Source organism: Centroberyx gerrardi, chromosome 3 (genome assembly GCF_048128805.1).
Source record: "Centroberyx gerrardi isolate f3 chromosome 3, fCenGer3.hap1.cur.20231027, whole genome shotgun sequence".
NCBI classification, from domain to species: domain Eukaryota; kingdom Metazoa; phylum Chordata; class Actinopteri; order Beryciformes; family Berycidae; genus Centroberyx; species Centroberyx gerrardi.
This window is the reverse complement of record NC_135999.1, coordinates 32298122-32318396: the sequence shown is the minus strand read 5'-3', so window position 1 is coordinate 32318396 and position 20275 is coordinate 32298122. Positions and strand designations below refer to the sequence as shown.

General features: G+C 40.9%; 2 protein-coding genes across 3 annotated transcripts in view; both read right to left on the bottom strand.

The window, feature by feature from the left end:
* Positions 1–20275, bottom strand: part of LOC144538507 (zinc finger protein 638-like) — a 116200-nt gene that overhangs the window by 40085 nt on the left and 55840 nt on the right. The gene's annotated exons all lie outside the window — the stretch shown is intronic.
* LOC139926019 (E3 ubiquitin-protein ligase TRIM21) lies at positions 447–17655 on the bottom strand. Of its 2 annotated transcripts, none has more exons than XM_071917573.2 (11): positions 17520–17655; positions 10113–10710; positions 8659–8839; positions 8487–8582; positions 7216–7305; positions 6379–6522; positions 5539–5686; positions 5169–5213; positions 5030–5056; positions 3290–3465; positions 447–1648 (listed from the first exon to the last, which is right to left on the bottom strand). In XM_071917573.2, exons 2-11 carry the CDS (start codon positions 10685–10687, stop codon positions 1280–1282), a joined length of 1851 nt encoding a protein of 616 aa, XP_071773674.2. In that variant the 5' UTR covers positions 10688–10710; positions 17520–17655; the 3' UTR covers positions 447–1279. The 2 variants fall into 2 exon arrangements, with proteins under 2 accessions (XP_071773674.2, XP_078138904.1); XM_078282778.1 differs by having other exon boundaries at positions 17497–17622.

Here is a 20275-nt window from a genome sequence, read left to right as displayed (position 1 = left end):
AAGCTGTTTATCAAGACGTCTTCTTTGTGTAACTTGGGTTTGCTGGTTTCCAGGTAAATAATTTAGTTGGAATTCAATGATAGGTTACTTGCTGTCTGTTTACATGCACCTTATACTGTGGAGGTCCACACAATATCATGACATATCCCCACAATATCATGACAAACACATAGGTCTGGTGCTGTACTGTACTGTACTATATATACTATACTCTACTATACTCTACTATACTGTAGAATAGGCACTTTACCTTGACACATTATATTTTTTATGGGTGATATAACAGAGGGTTGACTGCTGGAATCAGTGCTGATTTTTAAATGAAAGTGCTTCACTGACATTACATTAAAGCAATCTAATCTAATCTGAGCAAACATAATCTCATCTACTCCTCCTGGAAACCACTGGAAGATGACTGTGGATTGAGTTTTTGCAAAGGACTGACACAAGGTGTTTCCTTTTTTATTTCAAAATTCATTTATACCACCTATTCACAAATTAAGTATGAAGAATTAGAGACTGATCTATTGGTATAAAAAAAAAAAAAAAACATTTTCCCATTGCATCCCACCTTAAATAGACAACCACCGACAATGTAGATAAGGCTGATCTAGAGAAACTAATTTCTTAATTCAGCAAAATAGGTTTCAAAATATTAGGCTATATATTGCCAAGTTCAGAAGAAGCATTATCTCAATAATTGCATGAAAGAAAAACATCTGTATGATGTATACAAGTAGCATGATGGAAATCAATGACCATTAAATAGTTGCGGATATCTGCCCAAGTATTATGCCCATATTTACACCTGTCTTGTAAAATAGGAACCTTAACCTTGTTCAGTGAACTTTGTCATCAATTTTGTAACAACTTTTCTATTCAATAATGTGTAAACACACTGAACCTAGGTTCAAATCTGGTCATTGTTTCATGTCATTCCTCTCTCTTTCATCTTTTCTGCCACTCTCAGTTTATTATTAGAGAACAACACTGTCCCATATCAGAATCCATGCACATGTGACCAAATACAGTTCTCTCAGAAACTGTAATTCTATATTTGTGCATGCAAATGAATAAAGTAACCAAAGTGAACCAAAGGTCTGCTCATGATCTGCTCTGCAGATTGGTTCTGATTTAGTCTGGTCTACAGGTACGTATGTGCATCTCAGTCTTCTTCCAAGATGCATAAAAGTGTGTGTTCATCTTCATCTTTCTTCATTACAGAGGATACGCAACATATGATTCTATGATTATCTTAGGTTGAATCTGTGGGTATATTTCATTCTGTTGTTGCAACAGGGCAGATGATTAGCGGAGCTTCATTCCTTCCAGATTTATTAGTACAAGGGCTGAAGAATGGAAGGATGGTGTCGGGAAAACTATCCATGAATGTATAGATAAGCACTCTGGCCTCTACATTATAGAACGACACCAGTCCCTTGTCGCAGTCCACGTAGATCCCAACCCGGGAGGGTCTGAGGTTGAGTCCCAGGTTGGTTGAGGGTTCTGTTCGGAAGGCGAAGTCGGTCCGATCCCGCAGGCTGAGGAACCAGTAGCCGTGGGCGGGGCTTACAGTGATCTTGCCTTTCCGATTGATGGACTGGCTTGCCACCCCCAGGTCCCAGTCAGTCTTTCCTCCAACCTCCACCTGGAAGAAGAGGCAGGCGTGGTGGAGTTGAGTGCACTGGGCACATGTACATACTAGTATTAGAGTATCAGTTTCCCCCTGGGGGATTAATAAAGTATTTCGTATCGTATCGTATCGTAGACTAATATATTGATTTGCCAACATATGGGGTCAATATTGGCCTTTTATTAAACATTGAATATCAGGTCACATCGTCCACTGCTGATATGATGGAGGCTCCTCTGTGACCAAAGCTGCCTAAAAACTTTTCTTTGCACGTTTCATTTATTCATTTAATTGTTCAGTTATGTTTTTGTAAATTATTTTATTAATTCAAAGGCACTAATCCATCCCAGTCCATTGCTGGATTTAGTGTTATTTTTTCAATGAAAAGTCAAATTGCTTCATTGACAAGACATTTAAATTAAAGGATCTAATGTAATCTAATGTAATCCTACTAGAAAACACTGGAAGGCAACTTTGTGGATTGAATTTTTAAATAGGAGTGATAATAAGAAGATTACAAGATTATATTCCTTTTTAATTCTAAATGTATTCATACTACCTATTCATGGTGGGCATGTGCTTTGTATGCATTTCATTCTGCCATAATATTAAACTACAGTACATACATGAATTTTACCAGTAGATGGTGCAAGCTACTTTTAAAAATCATTATGGAGAGCTTCCCCCTCCTTTCCCCTCCTAAGTCACAGTACAGTATTTTGAGTGCAGTGACACTGACAAGAGTTCAGTAACAATGGAAGATATAGTAAGCCTTGCTCCATGTAGCCAAAACGCACACAAGAAAACACCACACAACACAATGTTGACAAACTAACATGCTAACTGAAATAAAAATGAAAAGGTTGCAACAGAGCAATATCTAATATTCTACAATGCAGCACAAAAAGCCCAGAACTATAGTGAGCAACACAAATACAGTTAATTGTTTCGTTAATCATAATCATACTGTTTTGTTTAGGGTTTTGTTTCTCCAATCTGGAGAAACAAAACCCTGAGCAGCTGATAAAGATCTATGAGGCTCACATGATCAGTGGCTGCACATCTGCATAAAGCCATACTACAGGCTGGCTTTCACTGTAAGTGTAGTGTCCCTTTTGTTCTGACATTACTGACTTGGGACCTTGCATCAAGAGAGATTATGACTAATGGCAAAGACACATGAAAGATGACAAAATGTATGGCAAAATTAACCAAAGCAGACAATGTCTGTCTAATTTGATGTGAATTTAGAGCCATGGTGAAATGTCTGGCCTGCACTGCTTACTTACCAAGCCAGCAAATTTTGATGTTGAATAGATGCTGATGCAACAGCTTGCACCAACATTGAAAACATGTGTACAAAATGAAGTCTGTAGTCGGGATAGCTGCTACGCACATTGTTCTGTGCAATCAGGACCTAAATATCTTTCTGATATCAGTTCAAAACAGTTTCCAAAGCTGCTTTCTTAAATATGTTTTCTGTCATTATTGTTTGATAGTTCACAGTGGAAAAGAGAGGAAAATTCAGAAACAGAGTGAAGGATGCCACAAAAGTCCCAATCCGGATTTGAACCCAGCATACCATGGTTACATGGATCTTTGTGACAGATGCACAGTCATACACATGGACACAGTTTCATGCAGCTTCCTACCTACCTCCCAGTAATGCCGTCCTGAGCTGAAGCCCTCGCGACCGAGGACACAAACCACCCGGTCGAAGCGCTCGGGGTTGTCTGGTACCGGCTGATACCGGTCGCCACAGCAAACCTGCTTACCGTCCACCGAGATGTTGAGACGTGGGTGAGCTGTGTTGGGGTCTAGCGTAATGTCAGCTGAGACATTCAGAGAGAGAGAGAGGTGGTTGGTAGTTAGTTTGATGAATGGATGAAGGGTGGACTGTAACTGTGCGTTCACACTGCAAGTGAATTGGTTGACTGATCGCTCTATTCTGACTTATTTTGGGAGGTGCAAGAGGCTCCAATAGCATCTATGTAGTGGCTACAAAGTTTTGAACATGAAAATCATGCACTTTTTTTGTTGCTTTGGTATTGCCTTTCATAATGTTACATTGTTTCGATGTACTTCAGTACTTCATGTCTTCAGTGCACACTGAGAGCTAACATAAACGACATGCATGACCGACTCTTCTGGCTGAAAGTTGATGAGAGGTTAAAAGCATCACTTCTTTCTTTTGTAAAAAACATTAATGTATTGAAAATCTCTGACTGTTTGTATAGCTCACACTTAGCTCTAATGCACACACATACCCCACCAGACATGCCATCAGTGGTAACTACACAATTCCAAAAACCAAAACAAATTCGAAACAACGCGCAGTGCTGTATAGAGCTATGGTTGAATGGAACTCCCTTCCAGGTCATATTTCTAAAACTCAGAATAAAGCTAGTTTCAAAAAACAAGTGAAGCAGCACCTCATGGCTGTTCGCATCAGATCTTAGTGTGCATTGCTTACTTATTACTTTAATTTTATTCATTTATTTATTTTGATTTTTTTGTGTTAGTTGTTGTTTTTGTGTGTTGGTTTTTTCTTTGTCATATGCTTTGTTCGCATTAGATCTTAGTGTGCATTGCTGACTTATTATTTAATTTATTTATTTATTTTTATTATTATTATTATTATTTTTTTTTTTTTGTGTGTGTGTGTTGATGGTTTCTTCCTTGTCATATGTTTTGTGTGGACCCCAGGAAGAGTAGCTGATGTTTTCTGCATCAGCTAATGGGGATCCTAATAAAATCAAATAAAATCAAATAACGTAGCTAGCTAGCAAACGCTAATTAGGCAGCATTAATTGAAAATAAACAGAAAAACTTCTCGGCCATGTAGAACTTTCATGAAACGGAATCACATGATTGGCTGCTGAAGGCCAATGACCGTGAAACTTTTCTCAGCCGACAAGCTTGTTATTGTCCACACATCAGCTGAGTTTCCCTGGTCACTCAGCTCTATAGGAAATCAACGGAATTCCGGTGACTTGTTGATTGTGTTGCTCGCTGTGTGAACTCACAGTTAGAATGCAGAAAATGCAAGGTTTGAATGTTGGGACATAATGTGATGTCAGCGGACAGATTAATGAATAAATTAATGAATGACCAATGAATGAACGAATGTTAGAGCTGAATAAATGCAAAGTTTGAATGTTCAGGTCTAACGTGACATCAGCTGAGAGAGGGACAGAGAGAGAGAGAGAGAGAGAGAGAGAGTTGGTGGTTAGATTGATGGATGGTTTGAATGTTGTTTTGGTCTAATGTGATGTCCACCCTCACAGTGAGAGATGAGAGTGGTTGGTGGTTAGACTGATAGATGGCCAAATCAATGAAAACGGGACTGAGTATCAGAACTGAGTGAATGCAAGGCTTGAATGTAAAACAAATTACCTGCATATTCTTGAACCCTCCTCACCTCTGCAGACAAGAGAGAGATTTGCTTTGATCACATTTTATTGACTCAGCTAACAAAAAATAGTAAAGTCATTTGAAATCAACAAAATTTGATATGAAAGTAGGGAATTCTTACTTGGGTTGGACCTGGATACAGATTGCTCCGATGGGGATTGCTGGCCTGTTAATGAGAAGGTAAAAAGTATATTGTTACTGTTATCACAATCATACTTGGAACAAGAGAGGCAAGGCAAGACACAGTGACAGAATTGAAGATAATATGGGATCATTTTCTGGTTCACACTGGTTGGTCCATTGGGATGTAATGGCTTATAGAAGCATTTTGTGAATACACAAAGTCAGTCACTGTCAATGGAGCAGATCAGGCTATTGTCTTTATCATAGATTAGAGTCTTGGTGTTTGGGTTTCTATAGTAGTTTTAGGAGAGAGCAGGGAGAAGATGTCTTTTCTGATGGTTTCACTTCAGGTCTGAGTGTAGACTTACAGATCTCTGGCAATTTCCGTAAGTCTTCCTGAAAGCGCTCCATCATTTGAGTGACAGTCCTGAGAACCACCCCTGAGGTCAGCTCAGACACCACACGGGCATTGGACCAATCCCTGGTTTGTGGAGTGCTGGAGAGGCCAGGGAAAGTCTGCAGAGAGAGAAAATGACAAGAGGAGATAGATTTAACCTGTTCTTCCCTATCGCCCCAGCCACTGGGTCCATCACTACAAACGCAGGTTGCACGGCCAAGCTTTGTTCAAACCCACAGAACTTTTTTTTTTAATTCTAGTCAAGATAACAAGTTTTCCAAAGACACCAAATGTCATGCTACATAAAGGGAAATGTGTATAAAATGATGCACAAACATCTAGATTTTTCCCATTTGATGTAATGGTGCAGCCATAAAAACATAGCGTCTTGTATTTGAATATTTCATTTAATATAAGCAGCTAGAGCTTCAAGAAAGTGTTGGAACAGCAGATACAGAATATGGATGTGATGTTTCTAACTTTGAAGCTACTTAAGGGTAAAGTCAGCTAAAGTCAGGGTACATGGGGTTAAAGAAATACACACAGTTTTTGGAAGATTGTCCTGTTAGTCAACAAAGTGGTGAGAACATAGACACCACAATCACCCATTTGTTCCTGGTGGATCATTGGCTCCGGTGCTCCATGCTAACACTTTACCATATACTATAATGAATGATAGGTGACATTATCCAAAGTAACAAGACTGACCTCTTTTAGTTATAAAAAGTTGTTGTGTGGTTTTTATTACACAGCATGTAGATTCATAGATTTTCCTAAACGAAACACCTACCTATCATTCCTCTATCCATACCTTGAGGAAGAGTATATAGTCTTCAGACTGAGCGAGCTGGTTCAGCGATGTACTCCTCTTTTTCAGCTCAGCTATCTCCTGCTCCAACTCTCTCACCAGGCTCTGGGCTCTGTGCTCGGCCGCTCGACGGGCCATCTCTATCACCTGGTAGTAACAAGAATAATACGTATCATATGCGTTGATAAATAATTTCCCATCTAGTTAAAATATCTTAAATTGGTTGATTATTTAAGTCAATGTAGCTTTAAAAAGTTCTAACTTTAATTATTGACTGTTTGCATTGCAACTCAGTTAAACTAAATGGGATTATATTTTTGGAGGATAGACAAGAGCTACTTACCTCCTAGCCCCAATAGGTGTCATTCTCGCACCTATGGAGAGAATGCCATTCCAAACTCCATTCCAAATCTGGCAATTTAAAGTGGACTTGCTTATCTGTACTATATTTACGTTATATAAAATGACTCAAGACCTTTTCTGAATTATGTGGAGCCAGTCTTCAGTTCAGCATACATATGATCCAACAAGCAGCACATATTTTAATAACTTTACCTTTTAGAACTGGTTCGCCTGTTATTTCCACAATCTTCGTCCACCAAAATACACTTTGGTTGACGGTAGCAAGGAGTGGGAACTAATTCTAAAAGTTGACATTTTATCGAAATAAGTGCTGCTTGGTGGATCATATGTATGCTAAATTCAAGCAACTCCTAACAGTTCAAAAAATGTCTTGAGTCGTAGTTTATGGGGTATGTGTACATTTGCTGAGGTCGCATTAAATTTCCAGATATTTGAATGGAGTTTGGTATTGTCGTTTTTGGTGTCGCTGTGGCTTACCTCCAAGACTTCAGCTTGGCAGCGCTCCACACTGGAGACTAGCTTGGAGAACACACATACACTTCCCTCGGTCTCTCTCTCTGCAGCGGCCTGGATCAAAGAGGAGAGGAGATTGGGGTGAGAGGAGACTGGAAGGAAGACAGGTATTTTGAATAGTTTGGCTGGTACACTTAAGTTAAGTTAAGTAAGGTTTTTCACTTTAATCTAACCTACAACCTTCTCAGTAGAGATGCTGGTGTAAAGTTGAACTTCTAATCTATTCATTCCCCATTTGGTTTGTGTACAGTTCAATGTATTTTTTAAGGGCCGTAAAAAAGCTCCTCCCATATAGCTGGAGCCCCTCCCACCCCTTATAACCATTCAGGCTAAACCAGCTCTCTCGTATCATGTAAAATATGGTAGAGCAGCCAGTTGTAAGACCGAAAAACTCTAGTATGCCTCCCAAATGACCTTTGGTAGAGCAAGAGCAAACACCAGAATAAACATTGGTATTGCTATTGAAAGATGGAGGAACCTGAGACAGACCAAAGGAACTAAAAGTGATGCTGAGTTGGCCATTTTTCTTCTAGACAGGTAAGCACAATTCACATTATCTAACGCTTGTTATCTAGATGATTAGACGCTATTGGGGAAAGCCCAGTTGGTTTGTAATGTGTCCCTAAACCGAGCTAACGTTAGGGGTCCAAACACCGCAGGTGCTGGAGCCCTATTGTTTGTGTTCAGATTATTATTATTCCGTTTCTGCTTCTGTTCTCCCTATGTTTGCATGGGGTTCCACTGGGTGCTCTGGTTTCCTCCCACAGGCCAAAGACATGTATGTCAGGTGAACTGGAGACTCTAAATTGCCCATATGTATGAATATAAGTGTTATCTGTCTAACTGTGTTATCCCTGCGATGGTCTGGCGACCTGTCCAGGGTGTTTCCCTGCCTTCCCGCCCAGTGCATGCTTGGTTAGGTAAAAGTGGGTAAAGACAATCAATCAACGTAATAAAAAGAACAAGGAGAGAACGCAAAAAGAGAATTTGGGTAAAGCCGTGGCTGGAGAGATGCAGTCAACGTGAGCTGAGGTGAGTTGGCTTTGGTTGTGTCCTCACACAACCAGATAATCCTTGCCAACCAACCAAACCTCTGATCAGGATTTCTCCTCCGATTGCCTGGAAATGTGTAAATCAGCCTGATAATCCTCAAGCATGTCCCCAGCCTTAGAGAAACTAGCTAAACTTGACTCAACCTCATAACTTATAGAACTTGCCATAGACCGAGAACTCACCTGTATGTCCCACAGAGAGTTCTGTATCTCCTCCACTTTCCTCTCTCTCTCAGAGATGAGATCCTTCAGCTCCACCTCTGTAATACCTAACTGGGACTGCAAATGAAGACAGCGTTAGTGCACACATGACAACCACACACACACACACACACACACACACACACACAGATACCTTCTTGATGTGCCACTCTCTCTTGGCAGGGATGACGCTGTGTCCTCGGTGTTCTGCTGTCTCCACACAGACGCTGCAGATACAGGTCTGGTCGGTTCGACAGAAGAACTCCAGGCCTCTCAGGTGGGCAGGGCACAGAGGCAGGTTGGGGGAAGACTCAGCTGGACCGCTCAGGGTGTACCTGGCATGACATTAACATTAATAATCTGTAACATTGTCATACAAATAAACGTCAATTTTGCTACTCTCTGTCAGTAATTCCTATGATGCAAAAGTGATGCAACCTATAGCCAGTTCATGAAAGCTTTTCCATTTGCTGTTCTTAACACTCTGTGTCTGGTAGTTCTCTCCTGGGAAAAATCCTCTGCCGCACAGGAAGTGATGCATAGAACTGCACTCATGCTAACTATGCAAGAACTGCATAGTAAGCATGAGCAGCGATAGCCACCATGGATGAACAGACAAAGAAAAGAGCGCCACCTATAGAAATTCAAACTTCATCAACAGAAAATCCAAGGAAAATGATTTAACACTGGACTGGACTGTACTGTACTGGACAAACTGTTTGACTGACAAGTGATCGCAGGGAAGTGCGGTGCAGAAACACCACAGCAATGAGCATTAGGATTAAAGATAGAGACAAAATAATAAAACACCACAGCAATGAGCACTTAGCACCAACATGGAGATAAAATAAAAATAAAATAAAAAAACAGGTTCTCACAGATTATCACTTTAAGCACTTATAAGCAATAAGGTGTTGTAACTGGTAGGAACCCTCTAACCTTTGCATTAGGGTCCCTCTTAGCTGGTCTAAAATGGTGTCTCTTCTATAAGATGAGGGACAGATTACAGCTTGATATTTATACATCATGTCATTATACACAATCCTGACAGGATCGTATCTGACCTGAAGGTTAAAAAATACATGTATTAGCAAATTATTAAAGGAACGCTTCACCATTTTTTAACCTTATCTCAATATATTGGCCCTCACTAATACATGCTTTGAGACGGCACAATGTCTGTCTACTTGCTCTGTGTCTTGGAAAAGGGCTGTGGGAAGTCCCAAAATTCACCCGCCGATTACATCATCGCCGGGGATTTCCAACTGGTGAAAACTACAACCGCTCTCTTTCTGGATTCTGGAAGTGAGCGGTTGTAGTTTCTATGAGTTGGAACTTTTTTGGGATGTATTAGTGAGGACCAATATATGAAGATAAGGTAAAAAAAAAAATGGCGAAGTGTTCCTTTAATTGTTCATACATGTTAATGTTTATTTTTTTTATATTCCATTCCTTTTCTTGATCTCAGTATGTTTGACTGCTGTTATTTGACTGCTGTAAAAAAAAATCATTCATACATACATGTTATAGTGTTGAAATTAGATTAGATTAGATTAGATTAGACTAATCTAGTCTAGTCTAGTCTAATTTAGGAGTGTAGCTCTGTACCTGCGAGAGGGTGAATAGGGTATAGGCGGGTCGTGATGCTCGTGGGTCTGAGCCTCGTGGGATGGGTGAGGGTGGGCGTTGGTTTGGGTGGGGCGTTGGGGGTGAGGGGCGTTGGGATGGGGGAAGGTGGTGGGAGGCATTCCACTGGTTGGCAGCTGCTGAAACCGAGTCTTCATCTCAGCAAAGAGGCTTCCCGGCATCTCCCCTGGCCTGGGACCGGAAGGCAGGGGCGGGTGATGATGATGGTGTGGATGAGAGTTGGGTTCCTCCCCTCCTCCTCCTCCACCTCCTCCCATTCCTCCCGTTCCAACTTCAGTGTCGGCCATCTGTTTGAACTGCTCGGTGATCTCCTTCAGGGTCCGGTTGACGTGGAGCTCCGGTCGTTTGCGGAAGGACTCCTTGCAGAGGGGGCACAGGTAGCACTTGGCACCTCCTCCTCCTCCGTCCCAGTAGGAGGAGATGCAGGCCTGGCAGAAGCTGTGGCCGCAAGGTGTGGAGACCGGGTTGGTGAACACATCCAGGCAGATAGAGCAGGTGAACTGGTCTTCAGACAGGAAGGCCGTGGACAGAGACATGGCCGTGCAAGGTTAGAAATGAGCTGTACAAGAGACAGAGAGATAGTGTGACTGTGAGAGAGAAATCAGTAATACAGAATGTCTGAGGCCTTGATCACATAGAAGGCTTATTACATGGCTGCACCTTTTTTTCAGGTAATGATTTGGTCACGGCAGGCAGGCATGTCCTCCAGACTATGCGCCTGGGGATTTGGACGCTGTTTTGGACGTTTTGGGGTGCTGCTCTTGGCTCCAAGTTGACATGAAGTTGAACCTCAATTAAGCATCAGTTAAGGGGGGGGGGGGGGGGGGGGGATTTTCCCCTAACCAATCACCAATGACTAACATAGTGACTGATGTATCTGGCCACCAGTGTATTTACCAACTCTACCAAGAATGTTGGTTGATTTTTGTCGGTTGATTTTTAAAGACAATACGTTGGTTAAGGGGGTGATTTCAACAAATATTCTGCTAAAACATCAAAGAAAAACCGTTGCACGAACGGTTCAAAGTTTAGCCCCACCCGTAAAGGCGCTGATGGGTTCAATTGTTTTTCCGAGCTAGAACAAGCTGTTGACTAGAGCAACACCAGACTCTTTGAATCGCTCGACAAAATCTGTAGCAGGCAGGACGCAATTCAGGAGTCTGGAAAGTTGGCGTGCTGGTGGGCGTGGCTTCTCACTAAAAGGCATAACTTACGAACAGATTCACGTAACACCATCAAACTTTGTGTGCAGACGACCATCGGAACTCTAGATGGCAGTGGCTAGATGGTGTTACTTTGTTAGTACGGAAGTAATAACAGAAGTAGTAGTGTTTGCATTCTCTGAAATTCATGTTCTTGGATTACCTTGCGAGGCAGCTGGATTCGCAAGATCACGATCATGCGAGAATCCATCTTGCCAGGCTTCAAGTTATGCGTTTGTGGCCGAACCATGGTTCGGACCAATCAGCATCCTATGAGGGCAGCTATGGGCGTGGTTTAGGTGTAACGACAGCGAGAAGCGACTGTTCGTTCACAACAATGACGGCTTCTAAAGAGGCTAGCGTAGATGCTGCTATAACATCAGTTATTTCTGAACTGGAGAGTAAGAGTGCCCTTTATTTATAAATTTTCCTTACAAAGACGGCAAGAATCATCTACCGACATGCTAACTACATAGTTTGTTGTCGTCTTTCCTCTTCGGCGCTGTCCTACTACGTCATATGGTTCGTTGATCTGATTGGTTGAAGTTAGCCCGTGATAGACGGTGATAGACAGATGGTTCCTCCAATCACCTGCCAAGTATTTTTTGAAAGTGCCTGCCCTTTTCCAAACAGTTTCCAAGGACAACTTCCCAGATGGTTCTGTGTAACAAACCATCTGACGCGTCAGGTTAGTTCTTGGATATTTCTCACCACGAATTCAGTGACATCTGGTAGTAATTCGGAGATGAGGTGCATACAAATGAATATCTATTTGCGAACCGCCTCAGCTAGTATCTCTTCAATCTGTTCCATCCATGATCCATGTTGTCTTCACTATCGGTGGACATCATAGGAGGAAATACGACGCGAGTCAATCACAGTTCTTGCGGTCTTTTGGAGAGGTGCGTGTTAGCTACAGCAGCAGCCTCTGTGGGCTACGCCTGCGCTGCAAAGACCTACGGTGTAGCTACAACAACACGTCAATGCAGAAGTATAAATTGGCCTTTAGACAAAAATGGCCTGCCAATTTTTCCAAAACATGGTACAGTGGTAGAAGGGCAGCCCGAATGGCCACTGAACCAATATAGTGTTGATTAGCCAAGTAGTGTTTTTTAATAGGCATATCTCATGTCCCATTTCAGATACATGGTAAGGTGACCAATGGGCTGAACTCCCACAAAGTTGTAGTAGTCATTTAACCCTAAACCCAAGTTCTAACCTTAAACTAACATTAACCCATACCCTAATGTAAACCTATTTCTAACCCTAAACTATCCCCTTGTAGAAATTAGGACCGGCCAAAATCACTTTGGGGGATTTTCCTAATCTTTCTATTCTTTGGTCCTCACAAAGATAGAAATACAAGATCACACAGACACACACACACACACACACACCAGAGTGAGACACTCTTCCATTTGTCCATTCCACTGACATTGTTACCAAACAAGTCAGACGTCGTGGGTTTGTAGGCTAAAACAAAAAAAACAAAAAAAACAAAACCAAGGTCTTCATATTTGTGAGCCAGCTCCCATTGTTCACCTAATAGAGCCAGCTGCCACTAACACACAGACACTGTCAGACACATTGTACCCCTGTCACTGCGCAGGTGAAGTTGCTACTGTGTAATTCTGTGTATGTAGGTGTATTTGTATGAAAACACACACACTGACACCAACAATGAGGTGTTTCGCAACATCAGGAAATTCAAGCTTGGCTGGAACATTTAGACTTGTTTTCCATTGACCATGAATAGGATTACTAGGAAACATATTCTATATGTGGCAACAAACTCAGAACCTGCAAGTCATCCTCACTTCCTCTTCTCTCTGTACTCACGCAAACATAGGAGCTAAAGTGCCTCCTTAACATTGACTAAACACTATGATAATTAAATTATGACACAAAACACACGGAATAGCAGCTTAAACTGGGTGCTGAATCCTCAAAAAATACAAGATAATTAAATAAAAATCTAGGACAGCACTCCCATTATTGTATCTTTCATTGCCGCATGGATGTTTCGGGTAAGATGCCCTTCCTCAGCATGCAATTGTGGTAAAAGTGACAAACCTATTTAGCACAGGTGAATACAATCTATAGTCAACCTGGCATCACAAAAAACAAGCAAGTGAAAATTTCTCATTCAAGCCTACTGGCATCAATGTATCAAGAAATTTAATTTTGTCGTTATTCCCTCTTCTATGGGGCATCCTTATTGTTTAACTCACCCAAACTGATGGTGGTGATGGCTGTTGAAATGTCTAGCTACTGATGATTTTACATCTTGATTGCCAATAGAACATTTGTGTTCACATATCGTTGTTTGTTTTTTTTGCATTTTAGCAAATACTCAGACTCAGACCCCACATGAAATTTGGGAAGAAATCACGACTGTATTGAGATGGGCCTTACAAAATGGGCATATTACTGATGATGACTATAAAAACATTTTACCAGGGCTGGAAAAATAATAGTAACAATATCATGATACATTTTTTCTGTATAGCAGCTTTTCAAAAACAGTTTACAGTGCAAAAGTGCATAAACAACACATAGAAAACAGGACAATAATAAATTAGTCAATAATAAATAAAGAACTAAGAATTGTTAAGGAAAGCAATTTTACAGAGATGTTTTTTTTTGGGGGGGGGGGGGCATTTTTCCCTTTTTTATTAGATAGTTCAAAGTTGAGAAAGACAGGACTGATGGAGAGAGAGAGAGAGGGGGATGACATGTGACAAAGGTCCCGGGCCGGATTCAAACCCGGGACGTCACGTCCACATGGCACATGCCCTATACCCCCTGAAAACATGGGTCTCAGTCCTCTCCCAAGTGGACTGAACCACGGCTCGCAGACCACCAACCACAGGATAGGTAATTTACTGCTTCAAAGTGCTTCAATGAATTGAATTGAATTGAATTGAACTGAACTGAACTGAACTGAATTGAATTGAATTGAATTGAACACACGCGCCATGGGCCTGTACAGGATCTGTGCTTGTTTTAAATACTGCCGTCTGATTGGCCTATGGGCCCTGAGGTGGCTGTCAGTGAATATTTATTGCTGACTATCCATGCAATCCTGTAACCCTGATGAAGGCTATTGCATCCGAAACACCTTGTTTTTCAGCAGAGTAGCTGTTAATTTGTTTGATTTTGATTTGTATGCTCCTTGGAGGAGCTGGAATGTTGTGACAGATTTTTCCCCCAGTAAAAATTTTAAATAAATTATTGGGGTCATATGGTGCCGGTCTGTAAGGAGCTCCTAAACCACCATAATTTCATTAATATGTCTTTCAATGGAGAGTTTTAGTGTCCCATGATGGTCTAAATGCTGTTTCAGAGGCTTTTACACCCTGACAAGAATAAAACTCTGGAGGAAAAAATCAATAATCAAAATTATACAATTTAAAGATGCTGAATATTGCCACAAAATATCGGCAACTAGTAACTTCAGTCCAAAATTATCGGTATTGGCCTGCCGAAACCCATATCGATTGGATTCTAATTAGTAGGTGAAGCATCAACACAGTGACGTTAAACTATTACATGAATGTTAGAAGTGTCTGGCTGAGTCACTTCCAATGCTTATCTAAGATATTATTATAAACCTTGATTGTGAATTTAGACAATGCAACCACTTTAATTGTCACTTAGTCTAGTTATGTTTGTCTCTCTGTCATTGTGTGCTACACATGGGTGTAGGGTGGCGGCACATGCACAGTGGACACACACATAATTATGAATTATGCTTGTGAGGACCTTCATTGACTGCATTCATTCCCAAACCCCTACCCCTTACCTTAAAGTAACCTTAACCTTAACCCTAACTAAACCTATTCCAAATTATAATCTTAACCCTACACCCAAATCCTAAACTTTAAACTAGCCCCTTAAAGAAGTGAAGATCAGACAAATGTCCTCACTTGAGAGGGTTTTCCTCATATTTCTGTCCTTGTCTGGACATTTGTTGCTAATACGTATACAAATACAAGAACACACACACACACAGAGACAAACAGATACACGCACACTCCCAGCTGCAGTACAGGTACTGCCAGTTTCCCATCAGTTGACTGGGTTAGGTATGCAAAGTGAAAAAAACCTCAACATGGTGATCATAGCTGTGATAGAGAAGAAGTAACTTTCAAGTAGCTTTCATTCAGTTGCAGGCTATGGCTCTCACACTATAAAGCACCGTCACCAGGAACTGGTGTGGGAGAGTGTGTAGCTTTCCTGTCTAAAAAAAAAGTCCCTTCCATTCTCCTTAGTTCATATTTTATTTATGTTTCTAGAACGTTCCTTTTACATGATCGTTCTTTGGTCAGAGGGCTATTGCAATGCCAGTAAGCCGACCATGGCATTCCTTATTTTTGGTTGCTTGTAATTGTTGTTGATTAAGAAATTGAGCTTATTCTGCTGATCCACTCACTCAGCTAAATGCTTAAAATGTCAAATGTAAATGAGTTTGATCCATATTAAAATACAAAAAAATGAACCAATCAATCAATTAACATACTGGCTGTATTTGAATACTGTATGTACAGTAAGTGCAAGGTCTGGAACTCTGAAATGTATTGAAATTCTACAGTAAAGCTTACACATCCTTGAATGCTTTAGCACAGTCTTACAGCACTGGCAATTTAAATACTTTAAGCTGAATGTATTGTTGCAGAAAAATATTCTGTTGTAGATTTGGATCAAGGAAATCACTCAGGGTTATCAATAAACAGGCAGAGTTCCAGTTCTCTTGTAGCTGAGTAACTTTATAGGTGCACAGAGAGAACAGAGATTCAAGCTGGTGGCAGGTTCTTTGCTCTCTGACTAGAGAAACAGAAAAAAATGATATAAGTATGAGACAAGGAGTGTGTAGGGAGGGGGTACTGTCTTATCAGTCCTGTGTCCTTGACTGTCTTCTGGAGACAGGAACGAGCACTAAGATCTGGTAAACAAGTTGCATGAAGGATTCAGTAGTTTTCCACTATGTGAACAGATACACACTAAAGAAAGAATGATATACTTTATAAGCTTTAATGCATATAAATGATTAAAGCTTCATTTCTTCTACATGTATTAACAAGGAAATTCCAACAACTATAGTACACACATACAATATATTGCCGGTGTCAATTTTTATGTTTTTATTCCTACCTGAATTGAAAGTTTGGTTATTTGTGTGAGTGATTGTCACAAACCTTTGTCCTTTGAAACCTTTTAAAATCCTATCATTTCAAAAATAAATGGGCATCAGTGGGAAAACAAGCCGTCTTTTCATCCTTCCAGGAAAACACCACATATTGCTCATTATAGATCGGTCAGTTCGGACAAGTGAAGATCTACTATAGTTGGCTGTAGGGACGCCCCAAGGATTCTTGCAACTGCAACTAATAAGGCACACATTTAATCTTATTTCTCTTTGTAGTTCTCTTTCAACACTCTTAGGATTTCTCACTCTCATCACATCCATGTGTCTAGTTTGGGGCCACACACATTTATATGTTGAAAAATCAGTAATGGAAGATAAAGATTGAGTACTGCAGGGTGAAAAAGCGAAGCTGCAATGTAAACAGGCTCCTAATGCTGTTGACAGAGGAGAGCATTTTCCCATAGCTCTCCTGTTTGAGTGCCTGCCTCATTATTTTTTGCTTTCCATTCCTCTAATGAGGCTTATCTCACACTTCTTTGTGAATTCTACTTTTCTACGCAAGCTTATCTCCACTTGTCCACCGAGACCCTTTAAGTGGCCTTTCACATTCTCACATACTCCATACAAGCATGTGCTTCTAATGGTAAAAATAGGAATTATCTAATGCTAACAGTACATATACATTGTGGGCTTGAACCTTTTAATACAGAATAGGACTTATCTAATGCGAGTGATGAATGATAGCATTACATATCAATATTTGACACTGCTTTCTAACTGCTAATGATGAGATAAGTCAAGTGACAACAGTGTAGAAAAGGTTTTTGCTTATCACAGATGTATAATAGATTGCTTTTTCAGTCGATTAGCATGGACCAGACAGTTATCCCCAGCCAATTCCCAACTATTCACCATTGCTGAAAAGGACAACTTTATAACACTGTAAGGTACAGCATCTGCTATACATATTCCTACTAGTGTTTTAATGTCCTACCTTAGAGTTTAAATGGGTCATACCTGTTCTGTGGACTGCAGAGAGATTTCTGAAGAGATATTATTCCGTTGTTAGTGGTATTTCCAAGACGTCCTGATTGTCTTCTGTCAATCTTTCTACATACAGTACAATCTTTCTTTCCTATGCACTGTTTTCTCTTCCTATTAATCCCGGTGTCTCTATTTTCAACTGTTGCATTCCCTTCTTTTTCTTTCCCTCCCTGTCTGTCATGCTGCTGCTGACCCCTCCCTCCTAACCCCCCCCCACCCCCCCCTGCAAAGCTTATGCAATCCAACCTGCTTGACAGGTGTAGCCATTCAGCTATGCCTTTTTAAAGCATTCACTTCCTCTCTCTCTCTTTCTCTCTCTCTCTCTCTCTTTCTCTCTCTCTGCATGTCTCTCTTTCTCCCCTTTGACTGCATTCTCTCTTTTTGCCTGTTTGCCCCCCCCCCCCTTTCCTCCTTCCTCACTTATTTTCATCTGTAGGCCATCATATCGTGTCTCTCACGGCAGTCATTAAATAATTGAAGTAATAATCTGTGACACTTTCCTACGTTCTTGCCCTGATGAAGACCTTATGGTCGGTGATGGCTCTAAGCCATAGCTTAGCCAAGCTTTTTAAATTTCAAGCTTTTAGTCTTTTCCCTACTTACTGGATTTAGAGTGCCTTGGACACTGTGCATACAGCTCAAGATTTTACTTTTTTCTCACTGGAGGTTTTCAATCTTAGAGCTAGTATTCCTCTGCAGGCCATCATATAGTGTATCTCCAATCAGTCATTAAATAATTAAATAATAACCTGTGACATTTTCCTATCACTTAATGTCTGCTACTCTCTACCATTGCTATAACACAATAGTGATCCAACCTATAGCCAGTTCATGAAAGCTTTTACATTGTTGTCAACCTCTCAGTCCCTCCAATAAGGCCGTGGAGTCACACTGGATCGACCCGAGAAAGGACCTGAATTAACTGAAGATCTGGAGCATTTTATTGCTAACTATAACCAGGCTTTGAAGTACAGGATGTTGTAGGAGACTGCTGTAAATGCTGATACATGGAAGAAAAAATCTGAGTAGAATTTGCAGAAAAATCACAGACTACACGTGACCATGTCCGAGTAAGAGAATACACCCTGAAAGTGAAGATGAAAACAACAAGACAACAATGGAAACTGAAATCAGTTTGCTACAATCGATCAACAGCCGGCTGGCCAAACTTGAAATTCTGGGTGTAATGATGAAGGAAATCAGCGATCTAAAGGCAAGTTTGGAAAACAGCCAACTGCAGATTGAAGACCTGCTGCAGGACAATGTGATAATGAAATGCACTGTGGAAGCAGTGGAGCGCAATGTGGACGCAGTTGAGAAGAAGGAACTCTTACTTGAACTCCTGTGCCGTTCCATGAGGGACAATTTCATTGTTCTGAGGGATACCAGACAGGAGCATCAGAACATCTGAGGCTAACCCTAAAATGCAAAAAAAAGGTGAACCCTGATCACCTACAGATGAGATAAGTTTTAATAACTGTACTTACCACAGCAATAGCATTTTAAACGTGTTGCAACACTCACCAATAAGCCATCCATCTTCAGCAGCACCTGGAGACATACGTTCCTCTGCAATAATCAAATTTGTTGTGTGACAGTGTTTTTATTGCTATGTGTGTACAGTTTATTGCTCCGATTTGGAAATCCAGTGATGGTGTGAAGTCCCCACTTGATCTCAGCTTGTTGTGAAATTGTGTAAGGGAACTGGATGTAGCTCGGGCTCAGAGAAATTATGGCATCCAACACTGCAACACTATCTGCAATCTCACGCAGGGATGTGCCGGTGGCCAAAAACCCCAGGGTGGACAGGACTTGGATGTGCACAAGAATGGCTTTCGTGTGGTTATAAATCATGGCATAAATCTATCAAGATATGTTTTGGGAAGCGGGAACCTACTTAGAGGCCACTCTGTGCTCTCAGCGAACAGATCAGCGTGCTCTCTGAAAATGGGCTCCCTACAGAGCGCACACATATGCTAAATCTTCCAGTGCTGCAAAATGAGCCATGTTACATTTTCAAAGACTACTACTGCCTGGAGCCTTGTTACAGGACAGCCTCCTCATCACTGCTGCGCAAAATAACTGCCAGCTTGTTTCAGGATTGGAGAAGAGGACAAGGAGGAGAGGAAAGCAGAACGGGACCAAGGACTGCGCCTGTACATCTCCTGAATGTCAAAATAAATGTTCTTCCTTTTTATACTGACTCCTGCCTGTGTCTTGGTCATTGTGGTTCCTTCCCAACTGGTCACACTAATGATCGAACCTGAGTCCTGGTGCTCATTCAAACCATCAGGTGGTGTTGTCATAACAATTTCACAGATGTCTTTTATAGATTTTGACACCAATTAGGCTACATGTCTGTTTCTAAGTAGACAAAATTACTAATTGATTAATTCATAATAAAAAAATAACAGAACATATGTGGATGTTGAAATTGTTTGATGTGTGTGGTTGTATTGTGACTGTTCACTTGCTGCAGTGCTTTCCATTTGCAGTTTCCCTATTCTACTGCTGGATGCTGTGCGTAAGCATGGTCAGAGCTGTGCTTAAATTCACACACATTTTTAAGTGCAAGTTGATTAATTCCACACTTTGCATTGAAATGATCGTACGCACTAGGGGTGCAACAACTTAAGTTGTACCGTGAGGAACATTAATGTACCATATAGGAATACTTACGTCACTTTTTTTTTTGAGACTACTGTCACCAAATAAACTCAACTCAACTT

Bases quoted from the DNA above. Each gene is read 5' to 3' on its own strand.
- LOC139926019 (XM_071917573.2), bottom strand. From the start codon at position 10,687: ATGTCTCTGTCCACGGCCTTCCTGTCTGAAGACCAGTTCACCTGCTCT. The intron at 8,840-10,112 runs GTACAGAGCTAC...ATGTCATGCCAG, and splicing joins CCCTATTCACCCTCTCGCAG to GTACACCCTGAGCGGTCCAG. The intron at 5,057-5,168 runs GTAAGAATTCCC...TCTTGTCTGCAG, and splicing joins TGTATCCAGGTCCAACCCAA to AGGTGAGGAGGGTTCAAGAA.